The 19719-nt window shown below is 36.5% G+C and overlaps 1 protein-coding gene across 1 annotated transcript in view; it reads left to right on the top strand.

The window, feature by feature from the left end:
• The window catches only part of NSL1 (NSL1 component of MIS12 kinetochore complex), a 39862-nt gene that overhangs the window by 7628 nt on the left and 12515 nt on the right, over positions 1–19719 (top strand). Inside the window, exons 3-4 of the mRNA XM_029229355.1 lie at positions 159–289; positions 2019–2073. Of these exons, the coding sequence (XP_029085188.1) occupies positions 159–289; positions 2019–2073 (186 nt within the window). The remainder of the gene's footprint in view (positions 1–158; positions 290–2018; positions 2074–19719) is intronic.

Raw genomic sequence — 19719 nt, 5'->3', positions numbered from 1 at the left:
TGAATCAGTTACCAAAGTGGAGCATCCATTAACTTGCCATATTTGTTTTCCTTAAATTTTGTGTTTTCTAAATTTAGTTTATTATGTTACATTTTCATATAGAATATTAAAAAATGTGTTTTAAGGAATTTTTTGATATTATTTTTCCCTCGAAATAGATTCTGATATCAAAGTTCTTGAAGACCAGTTTGATGAAATCATAGTCGATATAGCCACAAAACGTAAGCAGTATCCCAGAAAGATCCTTGAATGTGTCATCAAAATCATAAAAGCAAAACAAGAAATTCTGGTAAGATGATTTACCTTTAAAATAGTAAATTTTATGTAATGTCTATTTTATTACAGTAAAAAAATTAAAGTATGAGATCCAAGTGGAGGTAAGTGACATTTTGTTTTCTTTGTCTTTCCTGCCTCAGTTACTACTGTTTGTCTCTTTCTAAGTCACACTAGGTTTTGAATACAGCTGATGATAAAATAAAATAGAATTTGAAGATAGAAGACTGACAGTGACTTAATTCTGAGACCAGGAGGGAAAAAGAAATGTATTTTTTAAGCCTTTTCCTTCTATCCGTCATTTGTGTTTGGCACATTATTTGTATATGTTTATGTATTTTGGAAGACCCTTTAGTTAAATCGATGATGAAGATTGGCTACCTGTTTTTTAACAACAAAATTTGCTTTATGAATTGTGTATAATTTGTTTTGTTCCAAAAATCATGATGAGGTGGAAGTAGGTTTGCTGGGAATGGCATTGCCTGTGGAGTGAGACATACATGTTGCTTTCGATTGTGCTTTACTTTTTGTCATTAGTTTTTGAAATTAGCATACTTTCACATATAAATTTTCTAGTTGCTTTCCTTTCAGGAATTGTTTTAGAGAGTGAAGACAGGTACTTTCTCTAAAACATTTTAGTTATCATTCTGTGAGAAAAAAATAATTATAAGCAAAATTTTTCATTTTTTTCTTCCATAGAAGTCAATCCTCCAAGAAATACCTCACTCCCTTTGCCTCATCCACTTTTAAAGTTTCCTCGGGAAAAACATTCAAAATGTATTTATTTTCAGCATCTCCCTCTCTATTACTACCCTTCCTCCCCCACCCAAATGTAGTAATCAGTATTGCATAAAAGAAAGGAAGTTGGCCGGCCTAGGTGGGGTACTGCTGTGGAAGTTTAAAATTGATGCAAAATGGATGGGGTGAGGATACTAAAGACAGCTTTTTTAAAAAACAAACAAACAGCAACAACAACAACAAAAACTTTTTGGCTTCTGCTGCTTTGGGCAAGAGAAAGGAGAGACATTCTTCTCTTTCTTTTTGCCTGAATTTTGGATCCCGTTCTTATAGTTCTGCTATTGCAGTCCCAATGTATCACAGGATACGTAGGTAGGCATTAGTGTGCTGATGTGATAGTGGCCTGGCCATGTTTTTTTTTTTTTTTTCTGGCCACTTTTTAAAACAGTTTCTGTGGGAATATGAGTTCTGAGTTCTAAACACTTTTCTTAAAATGAACTTTAGAAAAACAGTCCATTCATAATTTGAAAACTACCTTGTACTGTATAAACACAAGATTCCATCTCTATGCCTCTAATTTGCTTGATTGCTTTTCTTATGCTTTTTGTTTTTCCTGGTTTGTTTTTTTTTTTTTTTTTTTGGCTGCACCTTAGTTCCTTGACCAGGGATTGAACCCTGACCCTCAGCAACAAAAGCGTGGAGTCCTAGCCACTGGACCACTAGGGAATTCCCTCTTATGCTTTTTTATGGTGCTATATCTTAGTGTATGCAGTAGGTGGCAATACTATAAAAGGTATAATTCAGTCTTAGTTTGATCTTTTCTTTTCTCCTCCCTTCCCTACAGATTTTCAGGATCTAATTTTGGGTTTTTTTGTTTGTTTTTGTTTTTTTGGCAAAAGAATGGTACTACTGACTAATAATATATTTGCTTATATAAACTGAAGAAAATGTTTGTATGAGGCACTAAGTTGTTAAATTAAATCTATTTTAATTTATTTTATGTTTAGAAGCAGTACCACCCTGTTGTACATTCATTGGACCTAAAACATGACCCTGATCCAGGTGAGTCAGTGTTTATGGTAAAAGTTAAGCATGAGCTTGTAATTTTCAGGAGTTCCTGATACTCTTTTAAAGGTTTCAGCATCAAGGGTATCTTCCCTTTGATGCTCTAACTCACTACCAGTCATCAGTGTTTAACTCTTTTTTCACTTAGGATTATAAGAACTTGCTCTAAACCTTCCGACTCAGAATCTCCAGGGCTAGGACCCAGGAATCTGGACTTTTATTAAGCACTCTCCTGACCTAGACTATTATAACACCTTGTCAATCTCTAACTTCTGTTATAATACCCTCCCATCTCTAATGCTATTAAACCATCCATTCTTTGCATTACAGCCAAAGTTATACTATTAAAGCACTCATGGTGTCTCTCCTTAGTGTGGTAACCATCACTGGTTTCTCATCATTTACAGAATAAAATCCAACAAAAATATAATGTTGAACTTAAGAAGAGATACATACGCTTGTTATGCCTTTGAACTCAATTCTGTTTCCACTTAGGTGCATCCTCTAAATCACAAAGAAATAAAATTTATACCAATTTTGTAAATCCAGCAATAGAACTGACTTTGCTAAAAATGTGGATCATATGTATTTTTAAATGACTCTATTTTCACATTTAAAAATTTCTAGCAGTTTTCTTGAGACCTTTTGAAATTTGCCTTTGGTGCTCAAAAGTACCATTTCTGAAATATCAGTAAAACAGTTAAGACCTTCATTTATTTGTATGGGATTTCTATACATATGGCTTTGAGTACCTCACCCTTGTTGAATTCTGATTTACTTTCTAACATGTCCCCTTGCCCTTCGTAAGTGTCCCAAGCCAATGGGATAAACTGAGAGGGGGAAGTAAAGATACTCTGAAATTGGTTAAAATCACAGCACTCACTGTATTTGATAATAAAAATTGACGTAGGACCTAACACTTAATTGTCATGGTTTGCTAAAAAGGATTAGTTGCCAAAATGCAGTGGTTGACATATACTTGTTTTGGTTTTGAACAACAAAAAAATAATAATTGAAAAATGTGTTGTCACAATATACTCAAGTATTACTTTTTAACTATAGTTAATTCTCCAAAGAAACTTGGTTAACCTTTTTATCTTAGGAGGGAAAACAGGTTTATTTAAATGATCCTTTGACAGTCTACGTGATTTTCTTCCTACCATTCCAGTTATGTAGTATTAGTGGAAAAATCTTCTTTGTCATGTGATTCTGACTTCACAGTTAAGCAAATAATTAGAATCTATCTTTTGGATAAATTTTGAGATTTTTGTCATTATACATTTTCATAATGTTTATAAGCTTAGAATAGCAGCAGCTCTTTAAGCACAGCAAAATTAACTTATTGTTTTATTAGCTGGATGTCCTTGGGCAAGTCACTTGACTTCAAGCCTCAGTTTCTTTATGATGAAGTCTACATAGCCTGATGCTTTAGGTGTGAATTCCAGCTCTGTCACTAAATGTTACAGAAATGTCCTGCCTACTCATTGAGGTTGTTATGAATCACATGAGATAAGGGGGTCTGTAAACTGTAACTAAAATATATAAGTAGTAGTTTATAAGGAGATGCTATGTAATAATAACCCTATTATAAATCCTATCCCTGGGCTTCCCTGGTGGTGCAGTGGTTAAGAATCTGCCTACCAATGCAGGGGACATGGGTTCGAGCCCTGGTCCAGGAAGATCCCACATGCCGCAGAGCAACTAAGCCCGTGTGCCACAACTGCTGAGCCCACATGCCACAACTACTGAAGCCTGTGCTCCACAGCAAGAGAAGTCACCACAATGAGGAGCCCACACACAACAACGAAGACCCAATGCAGCCAAAAATAAATAAATGAATTTATTAAAAAATAAAATAAAATAAATCCTGTCTCTTTTACAGTGGTACACCTTATAATACTACATAGCTTATAATACATTCAACTGATAAAATCATATGAAATTAATTAAAATGGCTTAGGAGAAAAGTGGAAAGCATAAATTTGTGTAGAAGTTAAAAATCTGAATAAGTTACATGGGAAAACTTTTTAGAGAACTTCTTGGAATTTTGTTTGTTATTAGAATATTAAGTGATATCAGCCTTATTTGAAAGCTGACACTTTTTTTTTTTTTGCGGTACGCGGGCCTCTCACTGTTGTGGCCTCTTCCGTTGCGGAGCACAGGCTCCGGACGCACAGGCTCCAGACGCACAGGCTCAGCGGCCATGGCTCGTGGGCCCAGCCGCTCTGCAGCATGTGGGATCTTCTCGGACCGGGGCACGAACCCATGTACCCTGCATCGGCAGGCGGACTCTCAACCACTGCGCCACCAGGGAAGCCCTGAAAGCTGACACTTTTAAAGAAGGTTGTCTGGTTTTCAAAACATGTTACTTAAACAATGTATATAACAATTATTTGGCATAGTTAGGTACTCTGGGGGATATGGAGATAAAAAAGATTCTCCCTGTAAAGAGCTTATGTCTGAATAGAAATAAGAGATAAACATAAAACAGGATTCTTTCATGCTTTCCAACTGATTCCTTTCCCGGTTTTCCCCATCCGAGTAAACAACACCTTCACCTACGTACTGCTTTAGTGAGAAGTCAACTTTGATTCTTTCCTCTCCTGAACTCCTCATCTACAATCCATCAATAAGTCCTACAAATTATTCCTTTGAAATATAATCTCACATTCATCCACTTCTCTTCACCTCTCTATTATCACCTCTAATCTAGGTCACCATCACTCTAGCCAGGATTTGTAGACGTGCTTTCCTGAAGGTCTTCTGTTTCACTCTTATTCTCTTCCAATCCATTGCATACACCTCAAGCAGAGTTGATTTTTTAAAAAATTCTTTGAAATATTTCAAACATATAGAAAACATGGAGTATAACATAATGAACATCTTTGTATTTACCACTTATTTTTAAGGGCTATTCAAATTTGCCAAACTTGGGTCAGACCTTCTTAGGAATTAAAAGGTATGGATACAGTTGAAACTTTCTTTGTACCCTTCACCATCCCATTCCACTCCCTCTTACTTCAGAAGTAACCACCATCCTCAAGGTTAGTGGACCGTTCCTATCCATGTTTTTATGCTTTTATTGATACTTTATCAATGTATCCATAATGTATGGCATTTGTTTTAAAATTTTACATAAATTGTATCATACCAGTCATATCATTCTGCAACTTATTTTCCCCCCTCAATATTTTATACACACATATCTCTCTATTCATTTAGTGTCTAAATAATATTCCTGAGTATGAATACACCTCTGTAAATCCATTCCTCTACTGAGGGACACTTAGTTTTTTTTTTTTTTGGCTGTTATAAACAATATTACAATGAATATTTTTATACCTGTGTCCTTGTAAAGTGTAAATATGTCACATATTTTGTGGGGTAGATTTCTGAAAGCAAAATTTCTAGATCCACAGGGCTTGTCTCTGTTCAGCTTTATTACATATGAGCTTTACTACCCCTCCAAAAGAGTCATATCAGTTTACCGTCCCACCAGCAATGTTTGAAAGTTCTTGCTTCTCTACATTTTGCCAACAATTATTACTGTCAGGCTTTCTGTATTTTTTTTTTTTTCCGCCAATTTGATGGACATGCGATAGTATTTAAAGTGAGGTTGAGCATCCTTGAATTCCCTATTTATATTCTTTGCCCGTTTTTTGGTTGGGTTATTTGAATTTTCCTTATTCATTTCTAAGAGTCATATACACAGGCACATGAATGTACATGCACACACACATTATGGATATTTAGGTTATGAGCACTGTAAATATTTGCTCTAAATTTTTGGCTTGTCTTATAACTTTATAATGACATATATGTTTACATAAGTTTTAATGTAGTCGGATTTACCAGAGTTTTTCCATTATAAATGCTCTTTCAGTGCCTTTAAGTGTCTATCTAAATGACATAAAGATCCTTTGTTATTTTGTTTATAGACTTGATTATCATGTTTAGGTCTTGAATACAACTGAATTTTTAAAAAAATTTTATAAGGAAGGGATCTAATTTCTACTGTACTGGTAGCCAGTTGTCTTAGCATCATTTATTGAATAGTCCATCTCTTTTCCACTGCTTTGTAATGTCACTCTCTAATATACTAAGTTTCCATGTATTTGGGGGTCTGTTTCCGGGCTCTGTCTCTCTTTTTCTTTTTTTTTTTTCTGGGCCCGCGTCTTGTGGGATCTTAGTTCCCTGACCAGGGATTGAACCCTGGCCCTTGCCAGTGAAAATGTGGAGTCTTAACCACTGGACCACCAGGGAATTCCTCTGGATTCTCTTAACGTTATTCGTTGACTTGGCTGTCTCAGCACCATTACCACACTTTTTAAGTTTCTGTAGTTTAAAAGAAGTCTTGATATCTTGCAATTTCTTCCAAATTTTGTTGCCTGTTTTTGGCCCTTTACTCTTCCATAGGAAGTGTTAGGATCAACTTGTAAAATTGCTTGAAAAATCTTATTGGGATTTGATTGGGATTGCATTTAATTTATAGATAAATTTGGAGAGAAGTGCCACGTTTACAATATATGTCTTCCCATTTGTGAACATATTATATCTCATTTTGGGTTTTTCAAAATGTCCTCCAATAGTGTTTTATAAACACATGTAATAAAGATGTTTATAAGAGTGCTGCCTGCTTGCTATGTTGAAAACTGTTATTTAAGGGACTGGATCTGATATGATATTCTGTAATGCATGTAGAGAAGTGTTTAAAGACATGTAATAAAGATGGTTTTAAGGAAAAAACAGTATTTTATAAATTTCTCCACATAGGTTTTACACATCTTTTATTTGTTCCTAGATACCTTTTTGTAGCTATTGTAAATAGTAATATTTTGGGATTGCACATTGTAATTGAATATTCCTGGTGTTTAGGAATACTGTCGATTTTTATTTGCTGAACTCTTGTTAGTTCTAATGGATTATCTAATTTCAACTAGATTTTTAAAAATGTGGATAATCATATCATTTGCAAGTAATGCTAGGTTTTATCTTTTTCCTAACTTTATACATGTTCTATTTTTGTCTTATTACATTGATTAGAGCCTCCATTATAAATATTTAGGGGGTGCGGGAAGGATAAATCAGGAGTTTGAGATTAGCAGATACAAACTACTACATATAAAACAGATAAACAACAAGGTCCTAATGTATAGCACAGGGAACTATATTCAATGTCCTATAATAAACCATAATGGAAAAGAATATGAAAAAGAATATATATGTGTATGTATAACTTAATCAGCTTGCAGTACCCCAGAAACTAACACAGCATTATAAATCAACTATACTTCAACAAAAAAATTTTAAGGAAAAAAAACAAAAACTGAAAAAAAAAAACAACCTCCAGTGTAATGTTGAATACTAGTAATGATAGTGGCCATGATATATATATATATTTTAAATTTATTTTATTTATTTATTTTTGGCTGCGTTTGGTCTTTGTTGCTGCGCGGGCTTTCTCTAATTGTGGAGAGCAGGGGCTACTCTTGGTTACGGTGCGCGGGCTTCTCATTGCGGTGGCTTCTCTTGTTGCGGAGCACGGGCTCTAGGTGAGCGGGCTTCAGTAGTTGCAGCATGCGGGCACAGTGGTTGTGGCTCACAGGCTCTAGAGTGCAGGCTCAGTAGTTGTGGTGCACGGGCTTAGTTGCTCCATGGCATGTGGGATCTTCCCAGACCAGGGCTCGAACCCATGTCCCCTGCATTGGCAGGCAGATTCTTAACCACTCCGCCACCAGGGAAGCCCAGTGGCCATGATATTTTAAAATTATGAATAAATGTTTAATTTTATTGAACACTTCTTTTGCATCAACTGAGATCATACACTTGTTTGACCAACTTTATTGAGGTATAATTTACATATAATAAAATACATCAATTTTATGCATACAGTTTGAGTTTTGACAAATGTATACAACTATGTAACTGTGACCACAATTCAGATATAGAATTTTTCATCACTCATGAAGTTCCCTTGTGCCCCTAGATCGTATGCTTTTTTGTCTCTAACTGTTAATATGGTGAGTTAACAGTGACAGATTTTTCTGATGGTTATCTTTGCATTCATAGAGAAAACCCCACACTCATTAGTATATTTTTTCTTTTATACACTTGAATTAAATTTACTTATACTCTGTACCTGTATTTTATTTAGTATATTAACCTATAGTATATTTGCATCTGTAGTCACACAGAAAATAAACGTGTTTTAAAACATACTGAACGGGCAGGAATAGAGACATAGACGTAGAGAATGGATGTGTGGACATGGTGGGGAGGGGCGGGGAGGGTGGGACGGGTTGGGAGATTGGGAGTGACATGTATACACTACCATGTGTAAAAAAGATGGCTGGCCTGAGCATGCTGTAAAGCACAGGAAACTCAGCTCGGTGCTCTGTGACGACCTAGATGGGCAGGATGGAGGGTGGGGTGGGTGGGAGGTTCAAGAGGGGGGATATAGATATGCATATGGCTGGTGCACTTCATTGTACAGTGGAAGCTGGCCCAACATTGTGGAGCAATTATACTCTAATAAGGAAAAAAAATAATAGTAAAGCAGGTGAACTTCAATGAAAAAAACAAACCATACTGTCCCTTTCCAGTTTTGTCATCAAGGTTATGCTGCCCTCATAAAACAGTTTCTAAATGTTGGAGGTTTTTTGTTCTTTGAAGAGTTGATAAGGTTCATGTATAAAACTGTGTGAGCCTGGGGTATGTATGGGGGTAAGTTTGACTTAACTGATTTAGTATACTTAATGGTTATTGATTTCTTCAGGTTTTTAATTTTTTCTTGAATCAAATTTGGTAATATTTGTTTGGAAAATAGTCTCATCCATGTGTTCAATATGTTGGTATGAAACTGTAGTAGTTGCCTGTAATTAAAAAAATTTGTTCCACATATGCTTATTTCTTAATGTTGTTTGTTTTTGCTTTCTCTTTTTTCTTGATATCTTGCTCTAGATTTCTTTGTTTTTATTGGTCTTTGCAGAGAGTCAGCTTTTAGTTTTGCTGAGTTTCTCTATTGTTTTTTTACTTTTCTGGTTCCTTGAGTTCTGATCTTATCTTTAGTGTGGTCTTCCTGCTTTCTTGAGTTTTCTCTGTTATTTTTAGCTTCTTGAGTTAAACACTTAAGTTTACTTCAGTCTTATATTTTAATAAATATGTTTAAGGATACATTTAGATTTATCTCTAAGTCCTGCTTTAGCCATATCCTCGAGACATGACATGTAGAACTTTCACAATTCAGCTCTGAATATTTTTTTGTTTCCAAATATAGGAGTTTTACTATTTTCCCTCTTTTTTGCCATCTATCATATTGATAGATTTTTCTTTATTCTCTTATTTTCCTTTTTTCTGGTTTGGAAGCTATATGCTATGCTTCTTTTCCTTTAGTGTTACCTGTAAAATTTTAGCATACTATAATTTTAAAATTATCTAACACAGTCGGGAGTTATTCAGTATTTCAAGTCCCCTCCTGGGCAAGAAAAGGACTTTATTACACATTACCCACTGAATAAGCACACCCCTCCCCCAATTTTCCTTCTTGTTTGTGTCTAGAACTTTAGTTCTTCTCTTGTTAAAAAACACTTCAATAGTTGCTACTTTTTTGCACTCAGTGATTAATTAAATTTATAGCAAAATGTTCCAAACTCTCTGTCATGGCTTCCTTCTAGGTTTACTACTCTGTTGATGGGTTCCTTAGGTACTTTGAGTAAAAGTCTGTGGGCGGTAGACTCTTAGTTTTTATTACATGCTCTTGAATTTTGTTTTATTTACTTTCATTTACCATATGGAATATATTACATCATTATCTTTGACACTTATTTTTTTCTAGTGGCTTTATTGAGGTACAATTCATATACTATCCCGTTCACCCATTTAAAGTGTGCAACTCGATATTCACAGGGTTTTATGCAGCCATCACTATAATTAATTTTTAAACATTTTCATCACTTCAAAAAGAAACCCCACATTCTCCCCCTAATCTCTCATCCCTCTCCCTTGGCCTTAGGCAACCATTAATCTGCTTTCTATCTCTATAGATTTGACTATTCTAGATATTTCTTATAAATTAAATCATGTCATATGTCATCCTTTAAGAATGGCTTCTTTGAATTAGCATGTTTTCAAGGTCCATGTTGTAGCATGTATCAGTATTTCATTTCTTTTTTTGCCAAATATTCTATTTTATGGACATATCACATTTTATTTATCCATTTATCAATATATAGCTATTCTTGAGTTGTTTCTACTTTTGGTTATGAATAATTCTGCTATGAACCTTTGTGTACAAGTTATTGTGTGGACATATGTTTACAGTTCTCTTGAGTATATATAGCTAGGAATGGGATTGCTGGATCATATGGGAACTCTATGTTTAGGGGAACTGTTGAACTGTTTTCCAAAGTGGCTGCCCCATTTCACATTTCCACCAGCAGTGTTCGAGGGTTCCAGTTCCTCCACATCCTCATCAGCTCTTGTTATTTTCTGTCTTTTTTTTTTTTTTAATTGGAGTAAAATTGCTTTACAATGTTATGTTAGTTTCTGCTGTACAGTGAAGTGAATCAGCTATATGTCTACCTATATCCCCACCCTCTTGGACCTCCTTCCCCCCCCGCCCTCCGCCATCTAGGTAATCACATAACACAGAGCTGAGCTCCTGGTGCTATACAGCAGGTAGTGCATTTACACATGGTAGTGTATTTATGTCAAACCTAATCTCCCAATTCGTCCCACCCTCTCCTTCCCCCGCTGTGTCCCCATGTCTGTTCTCTACGTCTGTGTCTCTATTCCTGCCCTACAAATAGGTTCATCTGTACCATTTTTCTAGATTCCACATATATGCATTAATACGTGATACTTGTTCTTTTCTTTCTGGCTTATTCCACTCTGTATGACAGATTGTAGGTCCGTCCACATCTCTGCAAATAACCCAATTTTGTTCCTTTTTATGGCTGAGTAATATTCCATTGTACATATGTACCACATCTTCCTTATCCATTCATCTGTTGTTGGACATTTAGGTTGTTTCCGTGTCCTGTCTATTGTAAATAGTGCTGCAATGAACATTGGGGTACATGTGTCCTTTTTTTTCTTAAATTTTTTTTTTTGGCTAAGTTGGGTCTTCGTTGCTGCATGCAGGCTTCCTCTAGTTGCAGTGAGCAGGGGCTACTCTTTGTTGCGGTGTGTGGACTTGTCATTGCAGTAGCCTCTTGTTGTGGAGCACGGGCTCTAGGCACACAGTCTTCAGTAGCTGTGGATCAGGGACTCTAGAGTGCAGGCTCAGTATTTATGGTGCATGGGCTTAGTTGTTCCGTGTCTTGGACCAGGGCTCAAACCCGTGTCCCCTGCATTGGCATGTAGATTCTTAATCCTGTGCCACCAGAGAAGCCCTATGTGTCCTTTTGAATTATGGTTTTCTCAGGGTATATGCCTAGTAGTGGGATTGCTGGGTCATATGGTAGTTCTATTTTTAGTTTTTTAAGGAACCTCCGTACTGTTCTCCATAGTGGCTGTATCAATTTACATTCCCACCAACAGTGCAAAAGGGTTCCCTTTTCTCCACACCCTCTCCAGCATTTATTGTAGATTTTTTGATGATGGTCATTACAACCAGTGTGAGGTGATACCTCATTGTAGTTTTGTTTTGTTTTGTTTTGTTTTGTGTGATACGCAGGCCTCTCACTGCTGTGGCCTCTCCCGTTGCGGAGCACAGGCTCCGGACGCGCAGGCCCAGCGGCCATGGCTCACGGGCCTAGCGGCTCCGCGGCATGTGGGATCTTCCCGGACCAGGGCACGAACCCATGTCCCCTGCATCGGCAGGCGGACTCTCAACCACTGCGCCACCAGGGAAGCCCTAATTGCCATTTTTTTATAGATAATCTATTTTTTCTCTCCTGATTTTTCAGAATTCTTTTTGTATTCTTAATGTTCTGCAGTTTTACCATAATGTGGCTAGATGTTTATTTTTATTTACGTAGCATGGTGCTTGAGGTGCACTTTTTTTTTTTAAACGTTGAAAGCAACTTTATTGCTTTTTCTTGATTATATATAAATGCATTCACATTCCAAAAGTGTTAAAAGCATAAAAAACAAATTTAAATCACACAAAATCATGTACTCAAGAGATAATCACTATTAACATGTTTATAACCAGTGACCAAGTGTTATAATATATTGCTTGAGGCTTCACCTTCAATCTACCTGAAGATCTTGCTTCCTTTACCTTGAAAATATATTCTGAATCCAACTACTTCCTACCAAATCCATCTCTACTGCTGTTGTCCTTGTCACTGTATTCTCCTAGTGGGACTGCTACAGTAGTCTCCTCACTGGTCTCCTTCCATTTCAGTTTGCCACACAGCGGATTCTTTTTAAAGCATAATCAGATTATGTCACCCCCTGCTTAAAAGTCTCCAGTGGCTCCCCATCATACTTCCCTTGGTCTCTCTGACCTGGTCCCTGAGTCCTCCTCTTATTCCATCTCTGACCCCGGTTTCTTACCACTCTCACCTTTGTTTACTGAGCTCCAGCTACACTAGCATTCTTTCTGTTTCACCAAGAATGTGCCAAACACACAGTGGCCCTGAGGCTTTCACACTTGCTGCTCCCCCGTTCCTATCTGAAACTTCATTCAGCTGTCTGTTCAAAGTGTTACCTCATCAGAGAGGTCTTCCCTGACAATCTGTGTCAAATCCCCTACTGACCCACTTGGTCATACTCTATCACTTTAACCTGCTTTATTTCCCCCACTCCTTACTGACATTATGTAATTTCTGTTCATTTTATTGTCTTCATCCCTTCCCCCCCCAAGGACTTTGTTTTGTCCACTTTTGTATCCCGTAGCTCTAAGATCATTATCTGACATAGTACGCTCAGGAAATATTTATGAAATAAGTACATAATTATACATGTTCTTTTTAAATTAAAAAATAAGGATAGCATTTTATTTTTTGTTTTTGGCTTCCTTTCTCCTTTCCCATCTACTGCTCCTTCAGATGTCCAACATTAATCTGGTATGAATCCATTTATCCATTTTTCTCTTCTCATATAATCATATAGAAATACATATGTACTAGACATTTGGGGAGCATAATTTATTTTACAGAAAATTGATTTATGTATTCAGATTATCTACACCTGACTCTTCTAACCTAAGTATATGGGAGAATCCTCCAATTCAACTGCCATAGATCTAATATTATTATTTTAAACTGTTTTATATTTTTATAATTAGTTTTTGTTTTGTTCTCTTAATAAGTGTAAGCTTAATATAAACTTTTAAATAATCAGTGGTGTATATATAGTAGAAAATGAAAGTCCACCATACTTGTCTTCCCAAGTCTATCTGATGCCACACACCTTCAAATAGATAACTACTGTAACTGTTTGATATGTCTAATTTTAGATCTTTATATCAGTGCATTTGTATGTGGGCAGATAGGCACAGGGAGTTTTGAGTTATTTATTTTTTATATATAAGTATTATACAATATATTATATTCCGTTATTTTTTTTCACTCAACTATGTAACATATAGTTCAGCTCTGTGCTGCTTATTGGTAATTTCTTTATGTTTTTGTACATATACACACAATTTTATTTAAATAGATCATACACATATTTTTTTGGTTTGGGTGGATTTTTTGTTTGTTTTGCTTGCTTTTTGTTCTCATCTTCCACTCAGATCTCTGTGTGTACTTTCAATCTGAGGACTCCCATCTTCTAGAAAATCTTTAACTTAATCATTCAACTTTGCTTCTTTATCATTTTTTCTATGTTTGTAGTATTCTTGTTTTTATTTCATAGCGTATTTTTTTTCTGTAATGTCTGTTATGATTTCCTTTAGCTATTGGAGGATCCTAAACCTTTAAAAATCATTTTCAGATTGCTCTATTTTTATTCCATCTGCAGCAAGTTCCTCTCCTTGACATTGGTTATAGTGGCTGTCTTTCATGGTTGTAATTTCTTCATGTATTTAAGAATTTTGCTTAGCAAGTGCTTCTTGACTAAGTTTTTCATGTGCTTATTTTCTTATTGCTGCTTTCCCCTCTTCCTGTCTAGTAGTTTTGTGGTTTCCTTCCGTCTGGCCCCTGAACAGTCCCAGGCTAGAACCATATCTTAAATTGACACTGTGGGGCCCCTGTTCCACTGCAATATTGGAGATAGTGGATCTAGTCACTAAGTCAGCAGGCAGCTTAATCTAGGCCTGGGCTTTGAGGTATTTTCTGCTTCCCATCAACTTCTAGTGTAGCTTTAAGTATGCTGCAGCTCCTCTCAGTGGTTAATGTCAGGGTTTTTTTTCCAGCCTCCTTTTCAGGGTAGGAAAACTCCATTTCAACCCTTGGTTTGATTATGAGCTCGACTCTCCCCATTTCCTGCCCCTCCGGAGCACTTTGATCCCCTTTTATCTTGTGGGAAGCAAATTCCTGGTTACTTACTGCCTACCTACCATCTGCCTGCCAGTGGATCTGCAACTTCAGCCTGACTTACAGCTTTTTCTCGTCTGCTTTTTTCTGGTTCAAAGAAATGTTTACTTTACATATGCTTTGGGATTTGTTTTTTTTAATTTTCTATATTTATCCGATGGTGTTTTGGCAAAGGTGGGGAGTTTATGAACTTCCAAGACCAACTTGAATAAAAATCTAGGATACTCTTAAAAACACAAATCAACTTTAATTCCTTTGCTTAAAATCCTAAAATCTTCCAATTTTAAATATAATAGACTTCAAACTTCTCAGCATTCCTTTACATGACCTGGCTCCTCTAAATTCATTTCAGGCACTTCTTGCTGTAGCCCTAGACCCCATCTTTCAGTTCTTTGAAAGTACCTCACTTTCACATATGCTTCTTCCCAATGCTTCTTTTTTTTTTTAAATTGTTATTGAAATATAGTTGATTTACAATGTTGTGTTAGTTTCAGGCGTATAGCAAAGTGGTCTCTCTCTCTCTCTCTATATATATATCCCTTTTTAGGTTCTTTTCCATTGTAGGTTATTATAAGATAATGAGTAGAGTTCCCTGTGCTATACAGTAGGTCCTTATTGGTTATGTATTTTATATATAGTAGTGTGTATATTTTAATCCCAAACTCCTGATTTATTCCTCCTATCCTTTCCCCTTTGGTAACCATAAGTTCGTTTTCTATGTCTGTGAGTCTGTTTCTGTTTTGTAAAGAAATTCATTTGTATCATTTTTTTTAGATTCCACATATAAGCAATATCATACATTTGTCTTTCTCTGTCTGACTTCACTTAGCATGATAATCTCTAGGTCCATCCATGTTGCTGCAAATAGCATTATTTCATTCTTTTTATGGTTGAGTAGTATTCCATTGTGTATATATACCACAGCTTCTTTATCCATTTATCTGTCAGTAGACACTTAGGTTGTTTTCATGTCTTGGCTATTATAAATAGTGCTGCTATGGACATTGAGGTGCATGTGTCTTTTCAAATTATAGTTTTCTCCAAATAAATGCCCAGGAGTGGAATTGCTGGTAGCTCTATTTTTAGTTGTTTAAGAAATCTCCATACTGTTCTCCATAGTGGCTTCACCAATTTACATTCCCACCAGCAGTGTAGGAGGGTTCCCTTTTCTCCACACCCTCTCCAGCATTTATTATTTGTAGACTTTCTGATGATGGCCATTCTGACTGGTGTGAGGTGATACCTCATTATTGTTTTGATTTGCATTTCTTAAATAATTAGTGATGTTGAGCATCTTTTCATGTGCCTGTTGGCCATCTGTATGCCATCTTTGGAGAAATGTCTGTTTAGGTATTCTGCTCATTTTTTTTTTAATACGTTTATTTATTTTGGGCTGCATTGGGTCTTCGTTGCTGCTCGCTGGCTTTCTCTAGTTGCGGCGAGCGGGGGCTACTCTTTGTTGCGGTGCGCGGGCTTCTCATCGCGGTGGCTTCCCTTGTTGCGGAGCACGGGCTCTAGGCATGCGGGCTTCAGTAGTTGTGACTCACGGGCTCTAGAGCGCAGGCTTAGTAGTTGCGGCGCACGGGCTTAGTTGCTCCGCAGCATGTGGGATCTTCCCGGACCAGGGCTTGAACCTGTGTCCCCTGCATTGGCAGGCAGATTCTTAACCACTGTCCCACCAGGGAAGTCCCTGGGCTCATTTTTTGATTGGGTGTTTTTTTGTTTGTTTTTGATATTGAGCCGTATGAGGTGTTTGTGTATTTTTGGAAATTAATCCCCTGTCGGTCACATAGTTTGCAAGTATTTCCTCCCGTTCCATAGGCTGTATTTTGGTTTTGTTGATGGTTTCCTTTGATGTGCAAAGCCTTTTAAGTTTAATTAGGTCCCATTTGTTTATTTTTGTTTTTATTTCCATTACTCTAGGAGACAAATCCAAAAAAAACATTGCTGTGATTTTTGTTAAAGGGTGTTCTGCCTATGTTTTCCTTTAGGAGTTTTATAGTATCCAGTCTTACACTTAGGTCTTTAATCCATTTTGAGTTTGCTTTTGTGTGTGGTGTTAGAGAATGTTCTAATTTCATTCTTTTACCTGTAGCTGTCCAGTTTTCCCAGCACCACTTGTTGAAGAGACTGTCTTTTATCCATTGTACATTCTTGCCTCCTTTGTCATAGATTAATTAACCATAAGTGCGTGAGTTTATTTTCCCCAGGGCTTCTAAGGTTGACATCTTTTCAATTTTTCTTTCACATTTAAACGCTACCTCCTCAGAGGATCTTCTCTAACTACCCTAACTAAAATAGCCTCTCTCCAGTTCTCTATCATAACCCTTGTTTATTTCCTTAATATCATTTGTTACGATATGTATTTGTGTGTTACTTTACGGTTTCTCACAAAACTGAAAGCTTCATGAGCTTTTTACTTTGTGTTTGCATTAAACACTATTATACTATTGTATTTGCTTCATGAGCTTTTTACTTTGTGTTTACATGATATAGTATCATGCTCAGTAAATACTTACTGCCTGATTATTATTCACCCATCCATTCAGCATATTTATTGAATGTCTACTATATGCCAGAACTGTTCTCACTGTGGAGGATGTAATGGTGAACAACACAGACAGACAGGGTCCTTGCTCTGTGGAGCTTATGTTCTAGTGGGAGAAGAAAAGTATCAACAAATAGAAAAATAAATAAGTAAAACCAGTGTTACGGTGGTGTGTTTAGGTGATGGGAAACACTTTTCTGAGGAAGAAACAAGAAGGAATTTACCTTGTGACAATCAAGAGGAAGAACTTTTCAGTTAGAGAGAAGAGCTAGAACAAGGTTCCTAAGTTAAGAATGAGGTTGAGTATAGAACAAGAGACCACTGAAGCTGTGGTGGAAGAAATAGAGGGAAAGAGCATTACAGGATAAGGTTAGAGACTTGGCTGAGACCAGGTAACACAAGCTAGGAGTTTGAAAGTATGTGGTACCTTAAGACAGATGCAACTCTTCAGTATTGAAGGAGCTGGTGAGGTGCACGTGGGAGTGATTGCAGAGGATTACATACCTGCTACCTAGCAGGTGTGTTAAACAGATGTGTTTAAATTGTAGCAAAGTGTTATCTTCCAGAAAGTCATAAGTCACTGCTTAGTTTTTGGTTTCATTTTCACCAGGGATGGTACTTTTTAATTCATGGTTCTTATTCATGCCTTTGGTTACCCCTTTAGAAACTCGTACAAGCCAGACATCCTCTGTTATGCATGCTTGCTCATACATGCTCATAAAATACAGTGGAAATAGAAAGGAAGCATTCAGTTAATGCTTTTTTGCTGAATTTCTGAATTTGTGCAGGCTTTTGGAATTTCATGTTTCCTAGTTTAGTCAGTGCAATGACCTGAAAGCCAAACAAGGTTGATTACTCAATCTTTCATTTCCACTTTTTCATTTCCCTATGTTTTAGAAAGCAAGTGACTAGGGAAGGCAGTGTACTCAAGGGTGCGTAACTTCCACATTTTTAAGAGCAAACTTTTTAATATCTTTGCAGCAATCTTTTAATTAACTATCTACTAATAGGATGAGTTTTCATTTGTCACTTACAATGTTTTGTGATCCTATTAGTAAAACTAATCATTGCTTCCATATCGTCATTTTTTAAAAGTTATTTGAAGTTTATCGATGAGACTCCCTTTTAATTATTTCCTGTCCTTCTCTAAACATGTAGTGATGACAAGGAGCTATTTTAAGTTTCTCTGTAGTAGACTTTATGATAGTTCCAGTTCTTTTGCTGACCCTACAAGCTGAGGACTTAGAGGCTGTTCCTCTTCTCTCCTAATAATGACTTGCTTAAGCCACTGCCGGAATATTTACAGGTAGTCACCCACTTACATTTCAGACATTCATATTTAATCTGAGCTTTGGAATTTGAATTGTATTTCCCCCCTGAAAAACAATTTACAAATGGTATTATAAATGAATACGTTTCTAGGCTACCCTTTAAAGATCTACGTAACCTACAGGGTAGCTGAAATATCAATACTGCACATTTATGATGAAAAACATTAGGAGAATCACATTTCAGATGCACGTTAGTTCTACTACATGATGTTTAAGCAGGAGGGATTCCTAAACACCTTTGTTTGTGGTGAGAGTATGAACAGTGGTCCCATGAAGATGTTCCCATCGAGGCTATGGAGAGAGCCATTGGGAACGCTTCTGGAGGAAGCCCATCCCCATCTCCTGCATGGCAGGGACTAGCCGTCTGCATGTGAGACGTTCTTAAGTCAAATGCATGTATATCAGGAGTATCTGTATGCTCTTACTAGTTACAAAAAGTGAAAAATTCATTAAAAGGAATCTTAAGTGAGGGATTGAAAAGTTTATATATTTTGAAATTTCCAAAGCAGATGTTAATGTTGATAAAAGCTTTTTTGATACATTTACAGACATTTCATGTTTAGTGATATTTAATTGTGTGTTCCCCTCCCCCTTGTGTCTTTTTTTAATCTTTGTGTGTTTTGGGACTTCCCTGGCAGTCCAGTGGTTAAGACTCTGCGCTTCCAATGCGGGGGCAGTGGGTTCGATCCCTGGGTGGGAAATGAAGATCCCACATACCGCACGGTGCGGCCAAAGAAAAAAATCTTTGTGTGTTTGGTTTTATTCCTAAAATTATTGACGATCCTTAGTTTTCAAAGAAAGGAATTTAATTCACTTAACTAAAAAGAAAGAAAATGGTACTGTAATGTTAACATTTGAAACAAATTTAACTCTAGACTTATTCTACTTTTCATTCTTTACCAGGCATAATTTATTTTTATTTCAAGAGATTTTCATTATATTGGAGCTAATTTTTGATCATTCTTCTGAGTATAGTATAATTCCTGGCAAAGTGATATTTTGGAAAGTTATGTATAGAATACAGAAGAGCATGTGCTGTGGGTTCTAATTCTATTCAGTGTTTATTCAGTTATTCAGTTCAGATACATTTCTCAGCCCTCAACAGCTTCTTTTTCCCTATATATAAAAGGAGGCTGATGAAATCTGCTTGCCTCACAGAGTTGCTAAAGTTATTACATAAGATTGATTGGCAATGTATGACAGCCCATAATACCAGAAATGGGCTGTCGTAGGGTCAAGTAGGGAAAGCTTTCATGCCATTGTGTTTCTTTTCCCTGAACTCTCCTCCTTTTCATAGCCAGGTTTCTCAAAAGAATAATCTACACACATCAGCTTT

Source organism: Monodon monoceros, unplaced genomic scaffold (assembly GCF_005190385.1).
Source record: "Monodon monoceros isolate NGI ecotype Baffin Bay Population unplaced genomic scaffold, NGI_Narwhal_1 Super_Scaffold_18, whole genome shotgun sequence".
Lineage (NCBI taxonomy): Eukaryota > Metazoa > Chordata > Mammalia > Artiodactyla > Monodontidae > Monodon > Monodon monoceros.
The sequence above is the reverse complement of the archived record's forward strand: the minus strand, read 5'-3'. Positions and strand labels throughout refer to the sequence as shown.